This window comes from Scyliorhinus torazame, chromosome 23, assembly GCF_047496885.1.
Source record: "Scyliorhinus torazame isolate Kashiwa2021f chromosome 23, sScyTor2.1, whole genome shotgun sequence".
Lineage (NCBI taxonomy): Eukaryota > Metazoa > Chordata > Chondrichthyes > Carcharhiniformes > Scyliorhinidae > Scyliorhinus > Scyliorhinus torazame.
Window position 1 is genome coordinate 22,562,100 of NC_092729.1, and position 20,587 is coordinate 22,582,686.

At 47.4% G+C, this 20,587-nt stretch overlaps 1 protein-coding gene across 2 annotated transcripts in view; it reads right to left on the reverse strand.

The window, feature by feature from the left end:
- Positions 1-15,241: 15,241 nt before the first annotated feature.
- Positions 15,242-20,587, reverse strand: part of LOC140399715 (platelet endothelial cell adhesion molecule-like) — a 177,827-nt gene continuing 172,481 nt past the window's right edge. For both annotated transcript variants that reach the window (XM_072489240.1, XM_072489239.1), the window contains one exon: positions 15,242-15,657. In XM_072489240.1, the coding sequence (XP_072345341.1) occupies positions 15,617-15,657 (41 nt within the window). In that variant the 3' untranslated portion in view covers positions 15,242-15,616. The remainder of the gene's footprint in view (positions 15,658-20,587) is intronic.

The following is a 20,587-nucleotide window of genomic DNA, read 5'->3' on the forward strand; positions in this document are numbered from 1 at the left end:
GCTCTCTGTGTTCCTCTACCTCTGTGTGTCCCTCGCTCTCTGTGCGTCCCTCGCTCTCTGTGTGTCCCTCGCTCTCTGTGTGTCCCTCGCTCCCTGTGTGTCCCTCGCTCTCTGTGTGTGTCCCTCGCTCTCTGTGCACCCCTCGCTCTCTGTGTCCCTCACTCTCTGTGTCCCTCGCTCTCTGTGTGCCTCGCTCTATGTGTCCCTCGTTCTCTGTGTCGGTCGCTCTGCGTCCCTCGCTCTGTGCGTCACTCTCTCTGTGCGTCCCTCGATCTCTGTGTGTCCCACGCTCTGTGTGTGTCCCTTGCTCTCTGTGTGTCCCTCGCTCTCTGTGTGTCCCTCGCTCTCTGTGTGTCCCTCGCTCTCTGTGTGTCCCTCGCTCTCTGTGTTCCTCGACCTCTGTGTGTCCCTCGATCTCTGTGTGTCCCACGCTCTGTGTGTCCCTTGCTCTCTGTGTGTCCCTCGCTCTCTGTGTTTCCCTCGCTCTCTGTGTGTCCCTCGCTCTCTGTGTGTCCCTCGCTCTCTGTGTGTCCCTCGCTCTCTGTGTGTCCCTCGCTCTCTGTGTGTCGCTCGCTCTCTGTGTGACCCTCGCTCTCTGTGTGTGTTCCTCGCTCTCTGTGTGTACCTCGCTCTCTGTGTGGCCCTCGCTCTCTGTGTGTGTCCCTCGCGCTCTGTGTGTGTCCCTCGCTCTCTGTGTGTGTCCCTCGCTCCCTGTGTATCCCTCGCTCTCTGTGTGTCTCCCTTGAACTGTGTGTGTCCCTCGCTCTCTGTGTGTGTCCCTCGCTCTCTGTGTGTGTCCCTCGCTCTCTGTGTGTGTCCCTCGCTCTGTGTGTCCCTCGCTCTCTGTGTGTCCCTCGCTCTCAATGTGTACCTCGCTCTCTGTGTGTGTCCCTCGCTCTCTGTGTGTGTCCCTCGCTCTCTGTGTGTGTCCCTCGCTCTCTGTGTGTGTCCCTCGCTCTCTGTGTGTGTCCCTCGCTCTCTGTGTGTGTCCCTCGCTCTCTGTGTGTGTCCCTCGCTCTCTGTGTGTGTCCCGCACTCTCTGTGTGTCTCTCGCTCTCTGTGTGTCCCTCGTTCTCTGTGTGTCCCTCGCTCTCTGTGTGTGTCCCTCGCTCTCTGTGTGTGTCCCTCGCTCTCTGTGTGTGTTCCTCGCTCTGTGTGTGTCCCCCGCTCTCTGCGTGTCCCTCGCTCTCTGTGTCTCCCTTGCTCTCTGTGTGTCCCTCGCTCTCTGTGCACCCCTCGCTCTCTTTGTCCCTCGCTCTTTGTGTGTCCCTCGCTCTCTTTGCCTCCCAATCTCTTTGTGTCCCTCGCTCTCTGTGTGTCCCTCGCTCTCTGTGTGTCCCTCGTTCTCTGTGTGTTCCTCGTTCTTTGTGTGTCCCTCGCTCTCTGTGCACCCCTCGCTCTCTGTGTCCCTCGCTCTCTGTGTGTCCCTTGCTCACTATGTGCCTCGCTCTCTGTGTGTCCCTCGCTCTCTGTGCGTCCCCTGCTCTCTGTGTGTCCCTCGCTCTCTGTGTGTCCCTCGCTCTCTGGTGTCCCTCGCCCTCTGTGTGTCTCTGTGTGTCCCTCGCTCTCTGTGCGTCCCTCGCTCTCTGTGTGTCCCTCGCTCTCTGTGTGTCCCTCACTCTCTGTGCACCCCTCGTTTTCTGTGCCATCGCTCTCTGTGTGTCCCTCGCTCTCTGTGCGTGTCCCTCGCTCTCTGTGTGTCCCTCGCTCTCTGTGTGTTCCTCGCTCTCTGTGTGTCCCTCGCTTATTAGTGTCTCTGTGTGTTTATGTGAATGTGTATTAGTGTTTCTGTCTGTCTGTGTGTGTATTTCTGTCGCTGTGTCTGCGACTGTGTATGCGTGCATCTCTGTGTGTTTTTGAGTGCATATAATTGTGTGTCTGTGAGTTTATCTATTAGTGCGTCTGTGTGTCTGTGAGTGTATCTATTAGTGACTCTGTGTGTTTATGTGAGTGTGTATTAATGTTTATGTGTGTCTGTGAGAGTGTGTATTTCTAACGCTGTGACTGTGAGTGTGTGTATTCGTGTCTGTGTGTTTGTGAGTGTGTGTATTTGTGCCTCTGTGTTTGTGAGTGTATCTATTAGTTTCTCTGTGTGTTTATGGCAGTGTGAATTAGTGTTTATGTGTGTCTGTGAGTGTGCATTTCTGCCGCTGTGACTGTGTGTGTGTGTATTCATGTCTGTGTGTTTGTGAGTGTGTGCATTTGTGTCTCTGTGTCTGTGAGTGTATCCATAAGTGACTCTGTGTGTTTATGTGAGTGTGTATTAGTGTCGCTGTGTGTTTGTGAGTGTGTGCATTTGTGTATGTGTCTTTGACTGGTTCTATCAGTGTCTCTGTGCGTTTATGTGAGTGGTTCTTAGTAGTTATGTGTCTGTGAGTGTGTGTATTTCTGTCGCTGTGTCTGTGAGTGTCTGTATTCGAGCCTATGTGCCTGTGAGTGTGTGTATTTGTGCCTCTGTAACTGTGAGTGTATCTCTTAGTGACTCTGTGTGTTTATGTGAGTGTGTATTAGTGTCGCTGTGTGTTTGTGAGTGTGTGTATTTCTGTCGCAGTGTCTGTGAGTATATCTATTAGCGTCTCTGTGGCTTTATGTCAGTGTGCATTAGTGTTTATGTGTGTCTGTGAGTGTGTGTATTTCTGTCGCTGTGAGTGCGTATATTCGTGTCTGTGTGTTTGTGAGTGTATGCATGTGTTTCTCTGTGTCTGTGAGTGTATCTATTGGTGTCTCTGTGTGTTTATGTGAGTGTGTATTAGTTTATGTGTGTCTGTGAGTGTGTGTATTTCTGTCGCTGTGACAGTGAGTGTCTGTATTGGTGTCTGTGTGTTTGTTAGTGTGTGTAGTTGTGCCTCTGTGTCTGTGAGTGTATCTATTAGCAACTCTGTGTGTTTATGTGAGTGTGTATTAGTATTTCTGTGTGTTTGTGAGTGTGTGCATTTGTGTCTGTGTCTGTGACTGTTTCTATTAGTGTCTCTGTGTGTTTATCTCAGTGTTTATTAGTATTTATGTGTGTCTGTGAGTGTGTGTATGTCTGTCGCTGTGTCTGTGAGTGTGTGCATTCGAGCCTATGTGTTTTTGAGTGTGTGTATTTGTACCTCTGTGTCTGTGAGTGTGCGTATTAGTGTCTCTGTGTGTTTATGTGAGTGTGTATTCGTGTCTCTGTGTGTTTGTGAGTGTATGTATTTGTGTCGCTGTGTCTGTGACTGTGCATTAGTGCCTCACTGTGTTTGTGAGTGCCTGTAATTGTGTCTCTGTGTCTGTGAGTGTATCTATTAGTGCATCTGTGTGTCTGTGAGTGTGTATTCGTGTCTGTGTGTTTGTGAGCGTGTGTATTTGTGTCTCTGTGTGTGTGAGTGTATCTAGTATTGTCTCTGTGTGTCTGTGAGTGTGTGTATTACTGTCCCTGTGGGCCTGTGAGTGTGTATTGGTGTCTCTCTGTGTGTTTGTGAGTGTGTGCTTTTGTGTCTCTGTGTGTCCGTGAGTATGTGCATTCGTCTCTCTGTTTCTCTGTGAGTGTGTGTATTTGTGCCCCTGTGTGTCTGTGAGTGTGTGTATTTGTGTCTGTGTGTGTCTTTAAGTGGGTGCATTAGTGTCTTTGTGTGACTGTGAGTGTGTGCATTAAACTCTCTCTGTGTCTGTGAGTGTGTATGTTTGTGTCTCTGTGTGTCTGTGAGTGTGTATTAGTGACTCTGTATGTGTCTGTGAGTGTGTTTATCAGTGTATATGTGTCTATGAGCGTATGTATTAGTGTCTCTGTATCTGTGAGTGTGTGTACTGGTGTTTATGTGCGTGTCTGTGAGTGTGTGTATTAGTGCATCTGGGTGTGGAAGTGAGTGTGCTTATAACTGTCTCTCTGTGTCTGTGAGTGTGTGTAGTAGTGTATATGTGTCTGTAGTGCCTTTGTGTGTCTGTGATTGTGTGTTGTAGTGTATATGTGTCTGTGAGTGTTTGTTTTCGTCTCTCTGTGTGTCTCAGAGTGTGAGTATTGGTGTATCTGTGTCTCTGTGAGTGTGTGTATTTATGTCTCTGTATGTCTGTGAGTATATATGTGTGTCTCTGTCTCTGTGAGTCTTCGTGTTTCTGTGTATTTGTGAGTGCGTGCATTCATGACGCTCTGTGAGTGTGTGTGTTTGTGTCACTGTGTCTGTCAGTGTGAGCATTTGTGTCTTTGTGTGTGTCTGTGAGTGTGCGTGTTAGTGTATCTGTGTCTGTGTGTTTGTTTATTCGTGTCTGTGAGTGTGTGTATTTGTGTCTCTCTGGGAATGTGAGTGTTTGTGTTAGTGTCTCTGTGTCTTTGTGTTTGTTTATTCGTGCCTGTGAGAGTGTGTATTTGTGTCTCTCTGGGAATGTGAGTGTGTGTGTTCGTGTCTCTGAGTCTGTGAGTGTGTGTATTTGTTTTATTTTATTAACACCACCTCAATCACACTGGTAATGTCTTCCTTGGCCTGATGTATCATTTCATTGTTTATTTCCTTTCCTCTCAGTGAACATCATCACAATTGTGATCATGAAGAGGAAAAACTGTGGACTTTCCAAATGTGTCACTTGTTACCTGGTGGCGATGGCAGTGGGGGATCTACTGGTCGTTATTTTCGACCTGATATTGAGACACATTCCCATTGTCTTTGATGAACAGTTTAATTTCCTGCGGTCCATCCCCGTGTGTAATATCCACGCCGTCCTGCTTTATGCAGCCACTGACTGTTCTGTCTGGTTCACCGTCGCTTTCACCTTTGATCGATTTGTGGCCATTTGTTGCTCAAAGCTGAAAAGTAAATATTGCAGCGAGAAAACGGCGGCTGTGGTTCTGGGAACAGTGACTGTGCTGAGCTGTTTGAAGAACATTTTCTGGTATTTTATGTTCACAGGTCGGTATTGGCTGAAGAACGACCCCGGATTTTGTGCTCTCACAGATGATGTTAAGTTTTCTCCTGTCTGGGTAACAATCGAGTTCCTCCACCACATTCTAACTCCGTGTGTGCCATTCGCCCTGATTCTGCTGCTCAATGTTTTCACCGTCAGACACATTGTCCTGAGCAGCAGGGCCCGCAGGAGACTCCGGGCTCACAGCAGTGGGGACAGTCCCAGAGACCCAGAGATGGAGAGTCGGAGGAAATCCATCATTTTGCTTTTTATTATCTCGGCCAATTTCATCCTGTTATGGTCAATGTTAATGGTTTATTCTATGTGGAGCCGAATGTGGTATCTGGGGAATTACTCTGTATGGTTAGATTATTATGTTATGGAATTGGGCTTCATGTTGCAGCTCTTGAGTTGCTGCACAAACACTGCGATTTACGCCGTGACACAGACTCAATTCAGACAGCAGTTGAAGAATGTGCTGAAATTTCCCTTTGGTCCAATACTTCAATTAATTAAATCATGAGAGGAAAGCCCACCCACACGGCATCTCTCTCCTGCCAGTGCCGGTGAAACTGCCCATCACCAGCCAGCCTCGCCCTGAACTCATCCTAATGCCACCTTGTGTTACCTTTGGAGGTGGTCGGCGGCCATCTTACGTTTTGTGTGTTTGAGCGGCTGGGCCGGGGGTGCTGGGCCAGGAAGTGACACCGGGACGAGCAGCAGCCTCCGCATGGGGATCTGTAGCGGCGCCTGGCGGCTGGGAGGAGGAAGAATAGGAACGGCGTCAGGCACAAGTTGGGCATGAATAATTCCCCCATTGGTGATCAGATAGGTGTGTGTGATTCTCCTAAGGCCCATCAGCTGGTCTGTGATTCCTAGACGACAGATCAGCTGGTTCTGAATGATTCCCACATGGGCGATCAGCTGGGGCTGCATGATTCCCACATGACCATTCAGCAGGATGTGTGGGATTCCTATCATGGCTGATCAGCTGGGTATGTATGCCTCCCCCATGGCCGATGAGCTGTGTGTGTGTGTGACAACCCCCATGGTGGAACAGTTGGGTGTACGTGTGATTCGCCCACGGCCGATCAGTTGGGTATGGGTGTGTGCACCCCTCCGGCAGATCAGCTGTGTAAGTGTGCTTCCCCCATGGTCGACCAGCTGGGTGTATGTGCCTCACCCACATCCGATCAGCTGTGTATGTGTGCTTCACCCAGCTGGGTGTATGTGCCTCACCCACATCCGATCAGCTGGTGTGTGTGCCACCCCCATGGTCGATCAGGTGGGAGTTTGTGACTCCCCCCCAATGGCCGACCAGCTGGTGTGTGTGCTTTCCCCATGGCCGATCATCTGTGTGTGTGTGTGTGACTCCCCAATGCCCGGTCAGCTGGGTGTGTGTGCCTTAGTTTGGGCTTGCGATAAAGCTACAGTGGAATGCGGCTCTGTGTGATTAGATTGGCCTTGATGCAGGATTACTGGGACAAGAGGTCCTGTTGGATTGGCTTGGAGATTGATCCAGGGCTACGGTGAGAGAGTGTGGAAGACCGATTAGTTTGGTCATTCATAGAGTGCTATCGGGAGAGCAGGGGCAGTGGGATTAATTTCAGACCCCATTTGGAATATTGTGAGCAGTTGTGGCATCCATATCAAAGGAAGATATGCGTGCACTGGAGAGGGTCATGAGGAGGTGCACAAGAATGATTCACGGAATGAAGGATTTGTCATACGGGGAGCGGTCGAGGTTTCTGGGTATGGGCTCGTTGGAGTTGAGGATGATGAGGTGAAAACTAATTGAAACTTACAGAATACTGAGAAGCCCAGATAGAGTAAACGCTCTGATGGGTTCTAACCCCCAACCTCTCTGCTGGGATCTGTCCCCCTCACTCTGCTGGGTTTTGCTCTACCCCTCCATCTGCTGAGATCTGCCCACCCCACTGCTGGATTTCCCACTTCCATCTACTGGGTTCTGCCCCCCCCCTGCTGTGTTCTGCCCCCCCTTCTTGTTTCTGCCCCCCCCCACTCTGCTGGGTTCTGCCCCCCCCTCTGCTGGGTTCTCCCTTCCATCTACTGGGTTCTGCCCCCCCTCTGCTGGGTTCTGCCACCCCCCTCTGCTGGGTTCTGCCCCCCCCTCTGCTTGGTTCTCCCCTCTTCTGCTGTGTTCTCCCCCTCCATCTACTGGGTTCTGCCCCCCTCTGCTGGGTTCTGCCCCCCTCTCCCTCCTCTGCTGGGTTGTGGCCCCCCTCTGCTTAGTTCTCCCCCCTTATGCTGGGTTCTCCTCCTCCATCTACTGGGTTCTGCCCCCCCCCCCTCTGCTGAGTTCTGCCCCCTTCTGCTGTGTTATGCCCCTCTGCTGGGCTCCCCCCCTTCTGCTGGGTTCTGCCCCCTCTGCTGGGTTCTGCGCCTCCGTCTGCTGGGTTATGCCACCCCCTCTGCCGCGTTCTGCCCCCCCCCCTCTGCTGGGTTCTGCCACTCCTCCTGCTCGGTTCTGCTCCCGCTCTGCTGGGTTCTGCCCTCCTTCTGCTGGTTTCTGCCACCACCTCTGCTGGGTTCTGCCCCTCCTTCTGCTGGGTTCTGCCACCCCCTCTGCTGAGTTCTGCCCCCCCTCTGCTGAGTTTTGCACCCCCTCTGCTGTGATTTGCTACCCCTGCTGTGACCCCCCCACTCCTTTTCTCTGTTTTGCTTCCCCCTCACTCTGCTGGGTCCTGCCCCACCTGCTGTGTTTTGCCTCCCCATCTACTGGTTTCTGCTCCCCTTCTCTGCTGGGTTCTGCCCCTCCATCTGCTGTGTTTTGCTTCCCCCTCTGCTTGCTTCTGCCCCTCCACCTCTGCTGGGTTCTGTCCCTCCCTACTCTGCTGCGTTCTTCCCCTCCACCTCTGCTGGGTTCTGCTCCCCTCCTTTGCTGGGTTCTGCCCCTCCCTCTCTGCTGGGTTATGCCCCTCCCCCTCTGCTGGGTTCTGACCCTCCCCCTCTACTGGCTTCTGTCCAACCCCCCCTGTGCTGGGTTTCCCCCTAGCTGCTTATTTCCCCAAAATGTATTCACCCCCAAATTTTATTACCCCCTCAATTATATTCCGCCAAAATATTTCCTACCCAAATATCACCCCCAAAATATCCCCCAAAAATATTTCCCCCCAAAAAATATTTTCCCCCACCAAATTGACCCCCCCCAACCATATAACCACAGATCAATTTAGTATTTTTCATATGTTATTGCTATATGGATAGAGAGCTGGGGGTGTGGGCTTCTCCCCCTTACGAAACCCTGACCCACATGGAGACAGATTAAAATAAAATGACGGTGCAAATGCCTCCTGTGTGCCCCAGTATTTAATTTATTAAACACACCAAACCCATCCTGAACCTGCGTTCCCTCCTGCTCCCACACTCCACCTTGTTCACTGGAATGCCTCACCCAATTCTTGGAGTGAAAATCCCACGAGTCTCCAACTCCCCCCAGAGACACTGAGACGCCTGACCCCCCCCCCCCACTCCCTCCAAAATAGACCCCAACCCTTGAGTAACCATACCTCAAGTGTATTCTGGGGGTGTAATAATGAAGGACAAATGTAATGGGCCAGGGTTTAGAAAACTCCAAAGTATATCATGGAGTTCACGCGACCTAAAAGTGTTGATTGATTTTGGTTACTTTGACCACAAGTGCCTGCCTTTCAGGTTTTATTCAGCAGAGGTCTCGCTTTTCAACAAAAAACAAGCTTTATTCTACAAACTTAGTTAACATTTGTATAACCACACACATGCAAGAATTTTTATCAACTACAAACATAAATATCCCTCCAGTAATCTATTCCTAACCCTTAATGAATTCCCTCTTAACTGTTCCAATTTAATAACAAATCCCATAAACCCAAACCCCCTTTTCAAAGTTGCGGCCCAGCACATGGCATTCTTACAATCTTTACGACTTGGTATGGATGCTCTTGTTTCCTTTCCAAAACAGCAGGTTTGAATTCCTTCCACAAAACATTTAGCTCTTTTAAGTTATCAAGTAATCTCATAACAGCTTTTAATTTAAAAAAAATATATTTTTTTTATTCTCCTTCTTTTTCAAATTTTCTCCCAAATTTACACCCACCAACAATAAACAATAATTCGTAACAAATATGTCAATCCGCATATCAATAAAAACGATCCCAACCTCCCATCAAACCCCAAACAGTAGCCCGCATGTTCACAGAAACAAATGACAAAAAGGAATCAGGAATCACACATAGTCGCCATTAACACACACAGCCCCCCCCCCCCCCCCCACTCCCACCCCCAAACCTCCCATCCACCCACCCCAGCTAATGTCCGATGTTATCCAGTTCTTGAAAGTTCATGAAGTATAATGCCCATGAATTGTAGAATTCCTCCATCTTTCCCCTCAGTTCAAACTTAACCTTCTCATGAGTGAAGAATTCCAACAGGTCCGCCGCCACAGGGCACAGGGTGGCGAGGTTTCTCTCCAACCCAACAGAATCCGCCTCCGGGCGATTAACGAGGCGAAGGTGACAACATCTGCCTCGGCTCCCGTTTCCAACCCTGGCTGGTCTGACACCCCGAATATGGCCCACCGAGGGCCCGGGTCCAGTTTCACGTGCACCACTTCAGAAATTACCCTAAAAATCTCCGTCCAGTAATCCTCTAGCTTTGGACAGGGCCAAAACATATGAACGTGATTAGCGGCCCGACCCCGCAACGCTCACACACAACGTCTGCTTGTTCAAAGAATCGGCGCATCCTCGCCTTCGTGAGGTGCAGTCTTCACCTTCAGCTGTATCAGCCCCAACCTCGCGCACGAGGTGGAGGCGTTCACTCGCCGGAGCACCTCACACCAGAACCCCTCCTCCATATCGTCTCCCAACTCTTCCTCCCACTTTGCTTTGATCCCTCAGTCCCTCAGGCCCCAAAGGCCGAAGGAACTCGGAAAGAAAGAACAACGGGGAAACCGCCGAAAAAGTCCGAAACATCGCGGACCGGCGAGAGCCTCTTCTCGACGCAGCCACCCCGCTCGCGAGCGCCACCAGAAGTACAGAACCTCACCGGAAGTTCAGAATCAAATCAGCTTTTAAAATGAAGATAGAGAGACACTTCTTTCAACCTCTGCAGTACTAAACCAGTTCAAACTCAAAGCGAAAGTAAAACTCAGAGCCACAGCCCAGCTCCACCCACACAATGACATCGCTGAAGCCATGTGATAGGACAAAAACATTTCTTAAAGGGACACTCCCATGAGACAAAGACACATTGACGTGACAGGGTTGAAATTGATTTATATACCATATTTATTTTGATGTTATCGTTACTATGATATAAACTACCAATGCCCTAATAAATTGTTTTTTTTAAATTTTAAAATATTTTTCTCTCAGCTCTTGTATGGGGATTTCCCGTTGAGTAAAGATTCTCTTTGCGTCGTCCGATCGACAAAATCACCTCTCCTTGGGGAGAGAAAGAGCAACCTGGAAATTGATGAAAGCAAAACATTATTGAAATATAAAGACACAGCAAGGTACCAAGAATACTCCCATTTCGATAGTCACAATCTCAGTTTTATAAAATCCATTTTATATACACGTCCAAACAATGGACCAATTTAATTGTTGAAAACACATCAAATCACACTGTGGATGGGGGACTGGATGGAGGGGAATGGAGGGAGGTACTGGGGAATGGAGGGAGCGAGTGGCGAGTGTAGGGAGGTAAGTACACCAGAGGATTGGCAGTGAGTACTGACTGGAGACTCACTCTCAGGGCCTGTGTCTCTTCCTCTTTTGTTTAATCACCAACTCCGACTGCCTCATTGGGAATAAAGGCACAGACACTAATGAACCCCCCTCCCAATCACTGTCCAACTCACCGATTCTACCTGCACTTCAGGATTGGTATTTACCCTCCCCCTCCCATTTACTGTCCAACTCACCCGCTCTACCTGCTTACTCTAGTATTGGTGTTAATCCTTCCCCCCTCCGATTTACTGTCCAACTCACTCAACTACCTGTCCACTCCAGGATTGCTGCTTAACCTCCGCCTCCCAGTCACTTCCCAACTCACCAACTCTACCTGCTCACTCCAGGACTGCTGTTTAACCTCCGCCTCCCATTCACTGCCCACCCACCACCCTACCTGCTCACTCCAGGACTGGTGTTTAACCTCCGCCTCCCATTGACTGCCCAACCACCCTACCTGCACACTCCAGGACTGGTGCTTCATCTCCCCCCTCCCATTCACTGCCCACCCACCCACCCTACCTGCTCACTCCAGGACTGGTGTTTAACCTCCGCCTCCCATTCACTGCCCACCCACCCACCCTACCTGCTCACTCCACTTTAACATATCAACAACAACAAGGCAACAATAACATTGTGTCAATATAACAAAACGTTTTTACTATCATGCAAACATTTCAAAAATAAAGGGAAATTGCAAATGCACTAGTGATAATTTACCAAAATTCACTAGACACTGGGGTGGTCCCGGCGGATTGGAAATTAGCAAACGTGACACCACTGTTTGAAAAAGGAGGTAGACAGAAAGTGGGTAATTATAGGCCAGTGAGCTTAACTTCGGTAGTAGGGAAGATGCTGGAATCTATCATCAAGGAAGAAATAGCGAGGCATCTGGATGGAAATTGTCCCATTGGACAGACGCAGCATGGGTTCATAAAGGGCAGTTCGTGCCTAACTAATTTAATGGAAATTTTGGGGACATTACCAGTGCGGTAGATAACGGGGAGCCAATGGATGTGGTATATCTGGATTTCCAGAAAGCCTTTGACAAGGTGCCACACAAAAGGTTGTTGCATAAGATAAAGATGCATGGCATTAAGGGGAAAGTAGGAGCATGGATAGAGGATTGGTTAATTAATAGAAAGCAAAGAGTGGGGATTAATTGGTGTTTCTCTGGTTGGCAATCAGTAGCTAGTGGTGTCCCTCAGGGATCAGTGTTGGGCCCACAACTGTTCACAATTTACATAGATGATTTGGAGTTGGGGACCAAGGGCAATGTGTCCAAGCTTGCAGACGACACGAAGATAAGTGGTAAAGCAAAAAGTGCAGAGGATACTGGAAGTCTGCAGAGGGATTTGGACAGGCTAAGTGAATGGGCTAGGGTCTGGCAGATGGAATACAATGTTGACAAATGTGTGGTTATCCATTTTGGTAAGAATAACGGCAAAAGGGATTATTATTTAAATGATAAAATATTAAAACATGCTGCTGTGCAGAGAGACCTGGGTGTGCTGGTCCATGAGTCGCAGAATGTTGGTTTTCAGGTGCAACAGGTGATTAAGAAGGCAAATTGAACAATCACGATGGGTGAGCTCCATTGGCTGCCACAAACTTCAATTATGCCATTTGAAATCATACTTTCAATTTATTTTGGTAAAGCAAACAGTGCAGAGGATACTGGAAGTCTACAGAGGGATTTGGGTAGGTTAAATAAATGGGCTAGTGTCTGGGAGATGATACAATGTGAAAAATGTGAGGTTATCAATTTTGGTAGGAATAACAGCAAAAGGGATTATTATTTGAATGATAAAATATTAAAACATGCTGCTGCGCAGAGAGAGACCTGGGTGTGCTAGTGCATGAGCCGCAAAATGTTGGTTTACAGGTGCAAGAGGTGGTTAAGAAGGCGAGTGGAATGTTGTCCTTCATTGCTAGAGGGATGGACTTTAAGACTAGGGCGGTTATGCTGCAATTGTATAAGTTGTTAGTGAGGCCACACCTGGAGTATTGTGTTCAGTTATGGTCTCCTTACTTGAGAAAGGACGTACTGGCACTGGAGGGTGTGCAGAGGAGATTCACTAGGTTAATCCCAGAGCTGAAGGGGTTGGATTACGAGGAGAGGTTGAGTAGACTGGGACTGTACTCGTTGGAATTCAGAAGGATGAGGGGGGGGGGGGATCTTATAGAAACATATAAAATTATGAAGGGAATCGATAGGATAGATGCGGGCAGGTTGTTTCCACTGGCGGGTGAATGCAGAACTAGGGGGGGGGGGGCATAGCCTCAAAATAAGGGGAAGTAGATTTAGGACTGAGTTTAGGAGGAACTTCTTCACCCAAACGGTTGTGAATCTATGGAATTCCTTGCCCAGTGAAGCAGTAGAGACTCCTTCATTAAATGTTTTTAAGATAAAGATAGATAGTTTTTTGAAGAATAAAGGGATTAAGGGTTATGGTGTTCGGGCCGGAAAGTGGAGCTGAGTCCACAATAGATCAGCCATGATCTCATTGAATGGCGGAGCAGGCTCGAGGGGCCAGATGGCCTACTCCTGCTCCTAGTTCTTATGTTCTTATGTTCTTATGTTCACTACCCTAACCTTTACATCTGATCAACTCCTCGAGAAATGCAATCACATTCCTTAGGCTCGACATCCCTCTGAGAAAACCATGGTGGCTATGACGGATCAAACGTAGCCTCTCCAAATGTAGATTAGAATTGCTGCTCCAGAATGTTCCAACTTATTAAGACGGTATTTTGAATCTTTTCATTTTTTATTTATTTTCTTTTACACTATTAATGCTTATGTCATTGACTCATTCAAGGTGTATTTTTTGAAATTTCAATTGTAGATGATTATTCTTCAATCCCTATGAGTGCCGAAGGGCTTTCCAATTTTTTCTACCTGTGACATTACTATATGAATTTGCAATAAAATATAACTTGCCCTGTGACATTCTTTAAAACTAGTCGTATGCTTTCACTTAATATAGGACATAACGTTCATGCAGTAAACGCTAAGAATGGAATCATGAGTGTTCTGTCTGCTAACTTTTGTTGTGTCAAATTAAAGTTTGATTGGTACAGAACTGGTCAGGTCATAGAAGGCAGAGGATAGCAATGGAAGGGTGCTTTTCTGATTGGAAGGCTGTGACTAGTGTTGTTCCGCAGGGATCAGTGCTGGGACCTTTGCTGTTCTTAGTATATGTAAATGATTTCGTGGAAAATGTAACTGGCCTGATTAGTAAGTTTACAGACGGCACAAAGGTTGGTGGAATTGCGGATAGCGATGAGGACTGTCAGAGGATTTAGCAGGATTTAGATTGTTTGGAGACTTGGGCGGAGAGATGGCAGATGCAGTTTAATCTGGACAAATGTGAGGTAATGCATTTTGGAAGGTCCAATGCAGGTTGGGAATATACAGTGAATGGTAGAACCCTCAAGAGTATTGAAAGTCAGAGAGATCTATGTGTACAGGTCCACAGGTCACTGAAAGGGGAAACACGGGTGGAGGAGGTAGTCAAGAAGGCATACGGCATGCTTGCCTTCATTGGCCGGGACATTGAATATAAGAATTGGCAAGTCATGTTGCAGCTGTATAGAACCTTAATTAGCCCACACCTGGAGTATAGTTTTCAATTCTGGTTGCCACGCTACCAGAGGAGGCTGTATAGAGGGTGCAAAAGCGACTTACCAGGATGTTTCCTGGTATGGAGGGCATTCGCTATGAGGAGAGGTTGAATAAACTCGGCTCGTTCTCACTGGAACGACGAATAGAGGGATTCGGACCCCGGAAGTGTAGAATTGTTTAGTTTAGACGGGCAGCATGGTCGGCAGAGGCTTGGAGGGCCGGAGTTCCTGTCCCTGTGCTGTCCGTTACTTTGTTCTTTGTTCTTTGTTCTGACACACAATGATGTCTCCGACAACGCTTTGTGAACTTTCTGAGGTGTGGGAAATGCTGTTTCCTTGGAGATATTGTCTCCTTTCCTTAATGGAAAATGTCCCCAAAGTCACAATCTTCAGCTTTTTGTAGAACTTGTGTTCCAGGACACGAGGGCAAAACATTTAATTTCCATTTACCTGATTATGCTATGTTGCTTGTGTTCTTTCTTTGTTTATTTGGCCATTCATTTTAAGAAGTCATGTCCAAATATATTGTTTCCCTTGTACATGGAACAAAAAAGAAAGAAAAATACAGCACAGGAACAGACCCATCGGCCCTGCAAGCTTGCGCCGACCATTCTTGCATTCTAACCGAAAACCTTCTCATCTGTCAGGGTCCGTATCCCTCAATTCGCATCCAATTCTGTATTTGTCAACACCCTTTAAACGTCACTACCGTACCTTCTTCCACCGCGTCCGCCAGCAGCGAGTTTCAGGCATCAACTGCCCTCTGAAATAATTCCCCCGCACATATCCTCTAAACGTTGCCCCAGAACCTGATGTTTCGTTAATATTTCCTTGCTAATTTTCCGATGTGCCATACAATGCACAGGATTCTTGAATGCATTTCAATGCACTTGAAGAGGATTCTAACCTTATCAGAAGTGCCATGATGGAAAATATCCCCAGGGATCAGCTTCAGCAGTCTGCTGAAGTGGTTAAATGTGTTTCAGGACAAAAGATCTAAAACAAAAATACATTGAACTGAATTTAAAAAAAAATGTATGTTGTTTATTTGTATATTTATTTTTTCATTTCAACATTTTCTATTGGAAATTAATTGTTTACCTCATATATGTAATTCCGTTATAATTATATTATATTTAAATTCGTTCGTATGCACATAAAGTTGCACACATATACACAAATAAACGCACACATTTTCGCCCACACTGACCCATTGAAACGTAAACACACATGCGGAGATATATCAGTCAGAGACATCGTACTGGTAATTGGCGAACCTGAATTACATCCTTTGCTGCATTTTTGAGCAATAACAAACTTAACTATGGTTAAAAGTCCCAGACTTGTGTGACATATTTAATAGAGTTTTTTCACATTGTGATCTCTTCATTGTCGCTTCACATTGTTGTTTCACAATAAACTGCATCAGCATCGTCACCTGTCAAATACAAGGTGAATAATCGTGAGTAATACATCTCTGATATCATCCCGTCGTAATAACCTATACAGGCACACATTAATGGTCAACAATCTTCCCGATGCGCAATGCCGCCATTGTGAAAAACAATCGTCTGCTTCCATGTCTTTCAGCAAGGACCCTGTGTGACGATTAGCTGTGGCAATTTCTCACCTGTTCAGTTCCTTTTTAATTATAATATGACTGCCGTCGTCTCGGTTGTCGCCTCGAGAGCGCGTTTTGAGAGTACATTCTACAATTTCATCCCTGTCAATATCGTAATTTTACTGCATCTGGAAGCAACATATATTAACTAACCAACTAAACAATTATAGACCACAGCAAGAAATTTCTACAATCAACTTACCTGCCTCTGAATTTATGTGGAAACTCTCGTGCGTAAAATTGATACCCCTCCTTCACTTTATAGAACATGGAACATTGAACATTACAGCGCAATACAGGCCCTTCGGCCCTCGATGTTGCACCGACCTGTGAAATCACTCTAAAGCCCATCGACACTAATCCATTATCGTCCCGATGACTATCCAGTCACCATTTGAATGCCCTTAGTGTTGGCGAGTCCACTACTGTTGCAGACAGGGCATTCCACACCCTTACTACTCTCTGAGTAAAGAACATACCTCTGACATCTGTCTTATATCTATCTCCCCTCAATTTAAAGCTATGTCACCTCGTGCTAGACATCACAATCCGAGGAAAAAGACTCACTGTCCACCCTATCCAATCCTCTGAACATCTAGTGTGCCTCAATTAAGTCACCTCTTAACATTCTTCTCTCTAACGAAAACAGCCTCAAGTCCCTCAGCCTTTCCTCATAGATCTTTCCTCCAGACCAGGCAACATTCTGATAAATCTCCTCTGACCCTTTCCAATGCTTCCACATCGTTCTTATAATGCGGCGACCAGAATTGTATGCAATACTCCAAATCCGGCCGCACCAGAGTTTTCTACAGCTGCAACATGACCTCATGTCTCCGAAACTCAATCCCTCTACCAATAAAAGCTAACACACCGTAAGCCTTCTTAACAACCCTCTCAACCTGGGTGGAAACTTTCAGGGATCTATGTACAAGGACACCGAGATCTCTCTGCTCATCCACACTGCCAAGAATCTTACCATTATCCCAGTACTCTGTCTTCCTGTTAATCCTTCCAAAATGAATCACCTCACACTTTTCTGCATTAAACTCCATTTGCCACCTCTCAGCCCAGCGCTGCAGCTCATCTCAGTCCCTCTGTAACGTGTAACATCCTTCCGCACTGTCCACAACTCCACCGACTTTAGTTATCATCTGCAAATTTACTCACCCATCCTTCTACGCCCTCCTCCAGATCATTTATAAAAATGACAAACAGCAGTGGCCCCAAAACAGATCCTTGTGGTACACCACTAGTAACTGGACTCAAGTCTGAACATTTCCCATCAACCACCACCTTTGTCTTTTTCCAGCGAGCCAATTTCTGATCCAAACTGCTAAATCGCCCTGAATCCCATGCCTCCGTATTTTCTGCAGTCGCCTACTGTAGGGAACCTTATCAAACGCTTTTCTGAAATCCATAGACACCACATCAACTGCTTTACCTTCATCCACCTGATGGTCACCTTCTCAAAGAACTCAATAACGTTTGTGAGGCACGACCTACCCTTCACAAAACTGTGTTGACTATCTCTACTCAAATTATTCCTTTCCAGATGATTATACATCCCATCTCTTATAAAGTTCCAATATGTTGCCCACAACAGAAGTAAGTCTCACTGGTCTATAGTTACCGGGGTTGTCTATACTCCCCTTCTTGAACAACGGGACAACATTTGCTATCCTCCAGTCTTCTGGCACTATTCATGTCGACAAAGATGACTTCAAGATCAAAGCCAAAGGCTCAGCAATTTCCTCCCTAGCTTCGGAGAGAATCCGAGGCTAAATCTCGTCCGGCCCAGGGGACGTATCTATTTTCACACATTCCAAAATTGCTAACACCTACTCCTTATGAACCTCAAGCCCTTCTAGTCCAGTTGCCTGAATCTCGGTATTCTCCTCGACAACATTGTCTTTTGCCTGTGTGAATACTGACGAAAAATATTCATTTAGCACCTCTCCTATCTCCTCGGACTCCAAGCACAACTTGCCACTACTGTCCTTGACTGGCCCTGCTCTTACCCTAGTCATTCGTTTATTCCTGACATATCTATAGAAAGCTTTAGGGTTATTCTTGACCCTACCTGCCAAAGACTTCTCATGTCACCTCCTGGCTCTTCTTAGCTCTCTCTTTAGGTCCTTCCTAGCTATCTTGTAACTCTCGAGCGCCCTAACTGAACCTTAATGTCTCATCTTTACATAAGCCTCCGTCTTCCTCTTGACAAGTGTTTCGACTGCTTTCGTAAACCACGGTTCCCTTGCTCGACTACTTCCTCTCTGCTTGACAGGTACATACTTATCAAGGACACGCAGTAGCTGTTCCTTGAACAAGCTCCACATTTCCATTGTGTCCATCCCCTGCAGTTTTCCTCTCCATCCGATGCATCCTAGGTCTTGCCTCATCGCATCAGAATTGCCTTTCCCCCAGATATAAATCTTGCCCTGCGGTATATACCTATCCCTTTCCATCTCTAAAGTAAACGTAATGGATTTGTGGTCACTATTACCAAAGTGCTCACCTACCTCCAAATCTAAAATCTGTCCTGGTTCATTACCCAGTACCAAATTAAAATGAAATGAATGAAATGAAATGAAAATCGCTTATTGTCACAAGCAGGCTTCAAATGAAGTTACTGTGGAAAGCCCCTAGTCGCCACATTCCGGCGCCTGTTCGGGGAGGCTCGTACGGCAATTGAACCGTGCTGCTGGCTTGCCTTGGTCTATTTAGACCTGTGCTAAACAGCCCCAGTGAAGTTACTGTGAAAAGCACCTAGTCGCCACATTCCGGCGCCTGTTCGGGGAGGCTGTTACGTGAATCGAACCGTGCTGCTGGCCTGCCTTGGTCTGCTTTCAAAACCAGCGATTTAGCCCTGTGCTAAACAGTTTTTCCAAATCCTATATTGCCTCGCCTCTCTTTGGTCTCTCTACATACTGTGTCAGGAAACACTCCTGCACACATTGGACAAAAACAGACACAACAAAAGTACTCGAACTATGACGTTTCCATTCAATATTTGGAAAGTTAAAGTTCCCCATAACAACTACCCTGTTGCTTTCGCTCCTATCCAGAATCATCTTTGCAATCCTTTCCTCTACATTTCTGGAACTTTTCGGAGGCCTATAGAAAACCCCTAACAGAGTGACCTCTCCTTTCCCGTTTCTAACCTCAGCCCATACTACCTCAGTGGACGAGTCATCATCAAAGTTCCATTCTGCCACCGTAATACTGTCCTTGACTAATAATGTCAACCCTCCCCCTCTTTTACCACCTTCCCTGAGCTTAATGAAATATCTAAACCCCGGCAACTGCAACAGCCATTCCTGTCCCTGCTCTATCCATGTCTCCGAAATGGCCACATTATCAAAATCCCAGGTACCAACCCATGCCGCAGGTTCACCCACCTAATTCCGGATGCTCCAGGCATTGAAGAAGACACACTTTAAACCACATTCCTGCCTGCCGGTACACACCTGGAACTTTGAAACCTTACTCATGACCTCACTACTCTCTACCTCCTATATACTGGAGCTACAATTCAGGTTCCCAAGCCTTTGCTGAACTAGTTTAAACCCTCCCGAAGAGCATTAGCAAATCCGCCCCTCCCCCCAGGATATTGGTATCCCTCTGATCCAGGCGTTGACCATCCCTTTTGTAGAGATCCCACCGACCCCAGAATCAGCCCCAATTATCCAGAAGCCTGAAACACTTCCTCCTGCACCATCCCTGTAGCCACACGTTGAACTCCTCTCTCTCCCTGTTCCTCGTCTCGCTATCACGTGGCACGGGTAACAACCCAGAGATAATAACTCTGTTTGTCCTAGATCTAAGTTTCCACCCTAGCGCCCTGAATTCCTGCCTTACATCCCTATCCCTTTTCCTACCTATGCCGTTGGTACCTATGTGGACCACGACTTGGGGCTGCTCCCCCTCCCCCTTAAGGATCCCGAATGCACGATCCGTGACATCACGCACTCTGGCACCTGGGAGGCAACACACCAACCGCGAGTCTCTCTCGTTCCCACAGAATCTCCTATCAATCCCCCTAACTATGGAGTCTCCAATGACTAATGCTCTACTCCTCTCCCCCTTCCCTTCTGAGCAACAGGGACAGATTCTGAGCCAGAGAATTGTACCCCATGGCTTACCCCTGGTAAGTCGTCGACCCCCAACAGTATCCAAAGCGATATACTTGTTACTAAGGGGAACGAGCACAGGAGATCCCTAGACTGACTGCTTCCTCCCAGCCCCTTTCACCGTCACCCATCTATCTTTATTTTTCGGAGTAACTACATCCCTGAAGCTTCTTTCTATGACCACCTCTGCCTCCCGAATGATCCGAAGTTCATCCAGCTCCAGCTCCAGTTCCCTAACGCGGTTTCTGAGGAGCTGGATACGGGTGCACTTCCCACAGATGAAATCAGCAGGGGCACTGACGGCGTCCCTCACCTCAAACATTCTGCAGAAGGAACATTGCACTACGTTCCCTGCCATCCCCTCTAGATAAAAAAAAGAAAAAGAAAGAAAGAGCTTACCTGTTATTCACTCCCCTTCTCAGCAAGCACTCACTCGGCAACCTCTGCGCCCCACAAGATAACACCTGAGGGAAAATAAAAGAAAAGCTACTTACCAGTCACCAGCCAGTCCCTTACCTGCAGGCTGTGACGTCACGGTTCAACTTCTTTCGACTTCTACCTGCCCTCGAGCCTTCCTCGTGTTCTTTACAGCGGTTGTTTTGTTTTTGGTTAGAGGA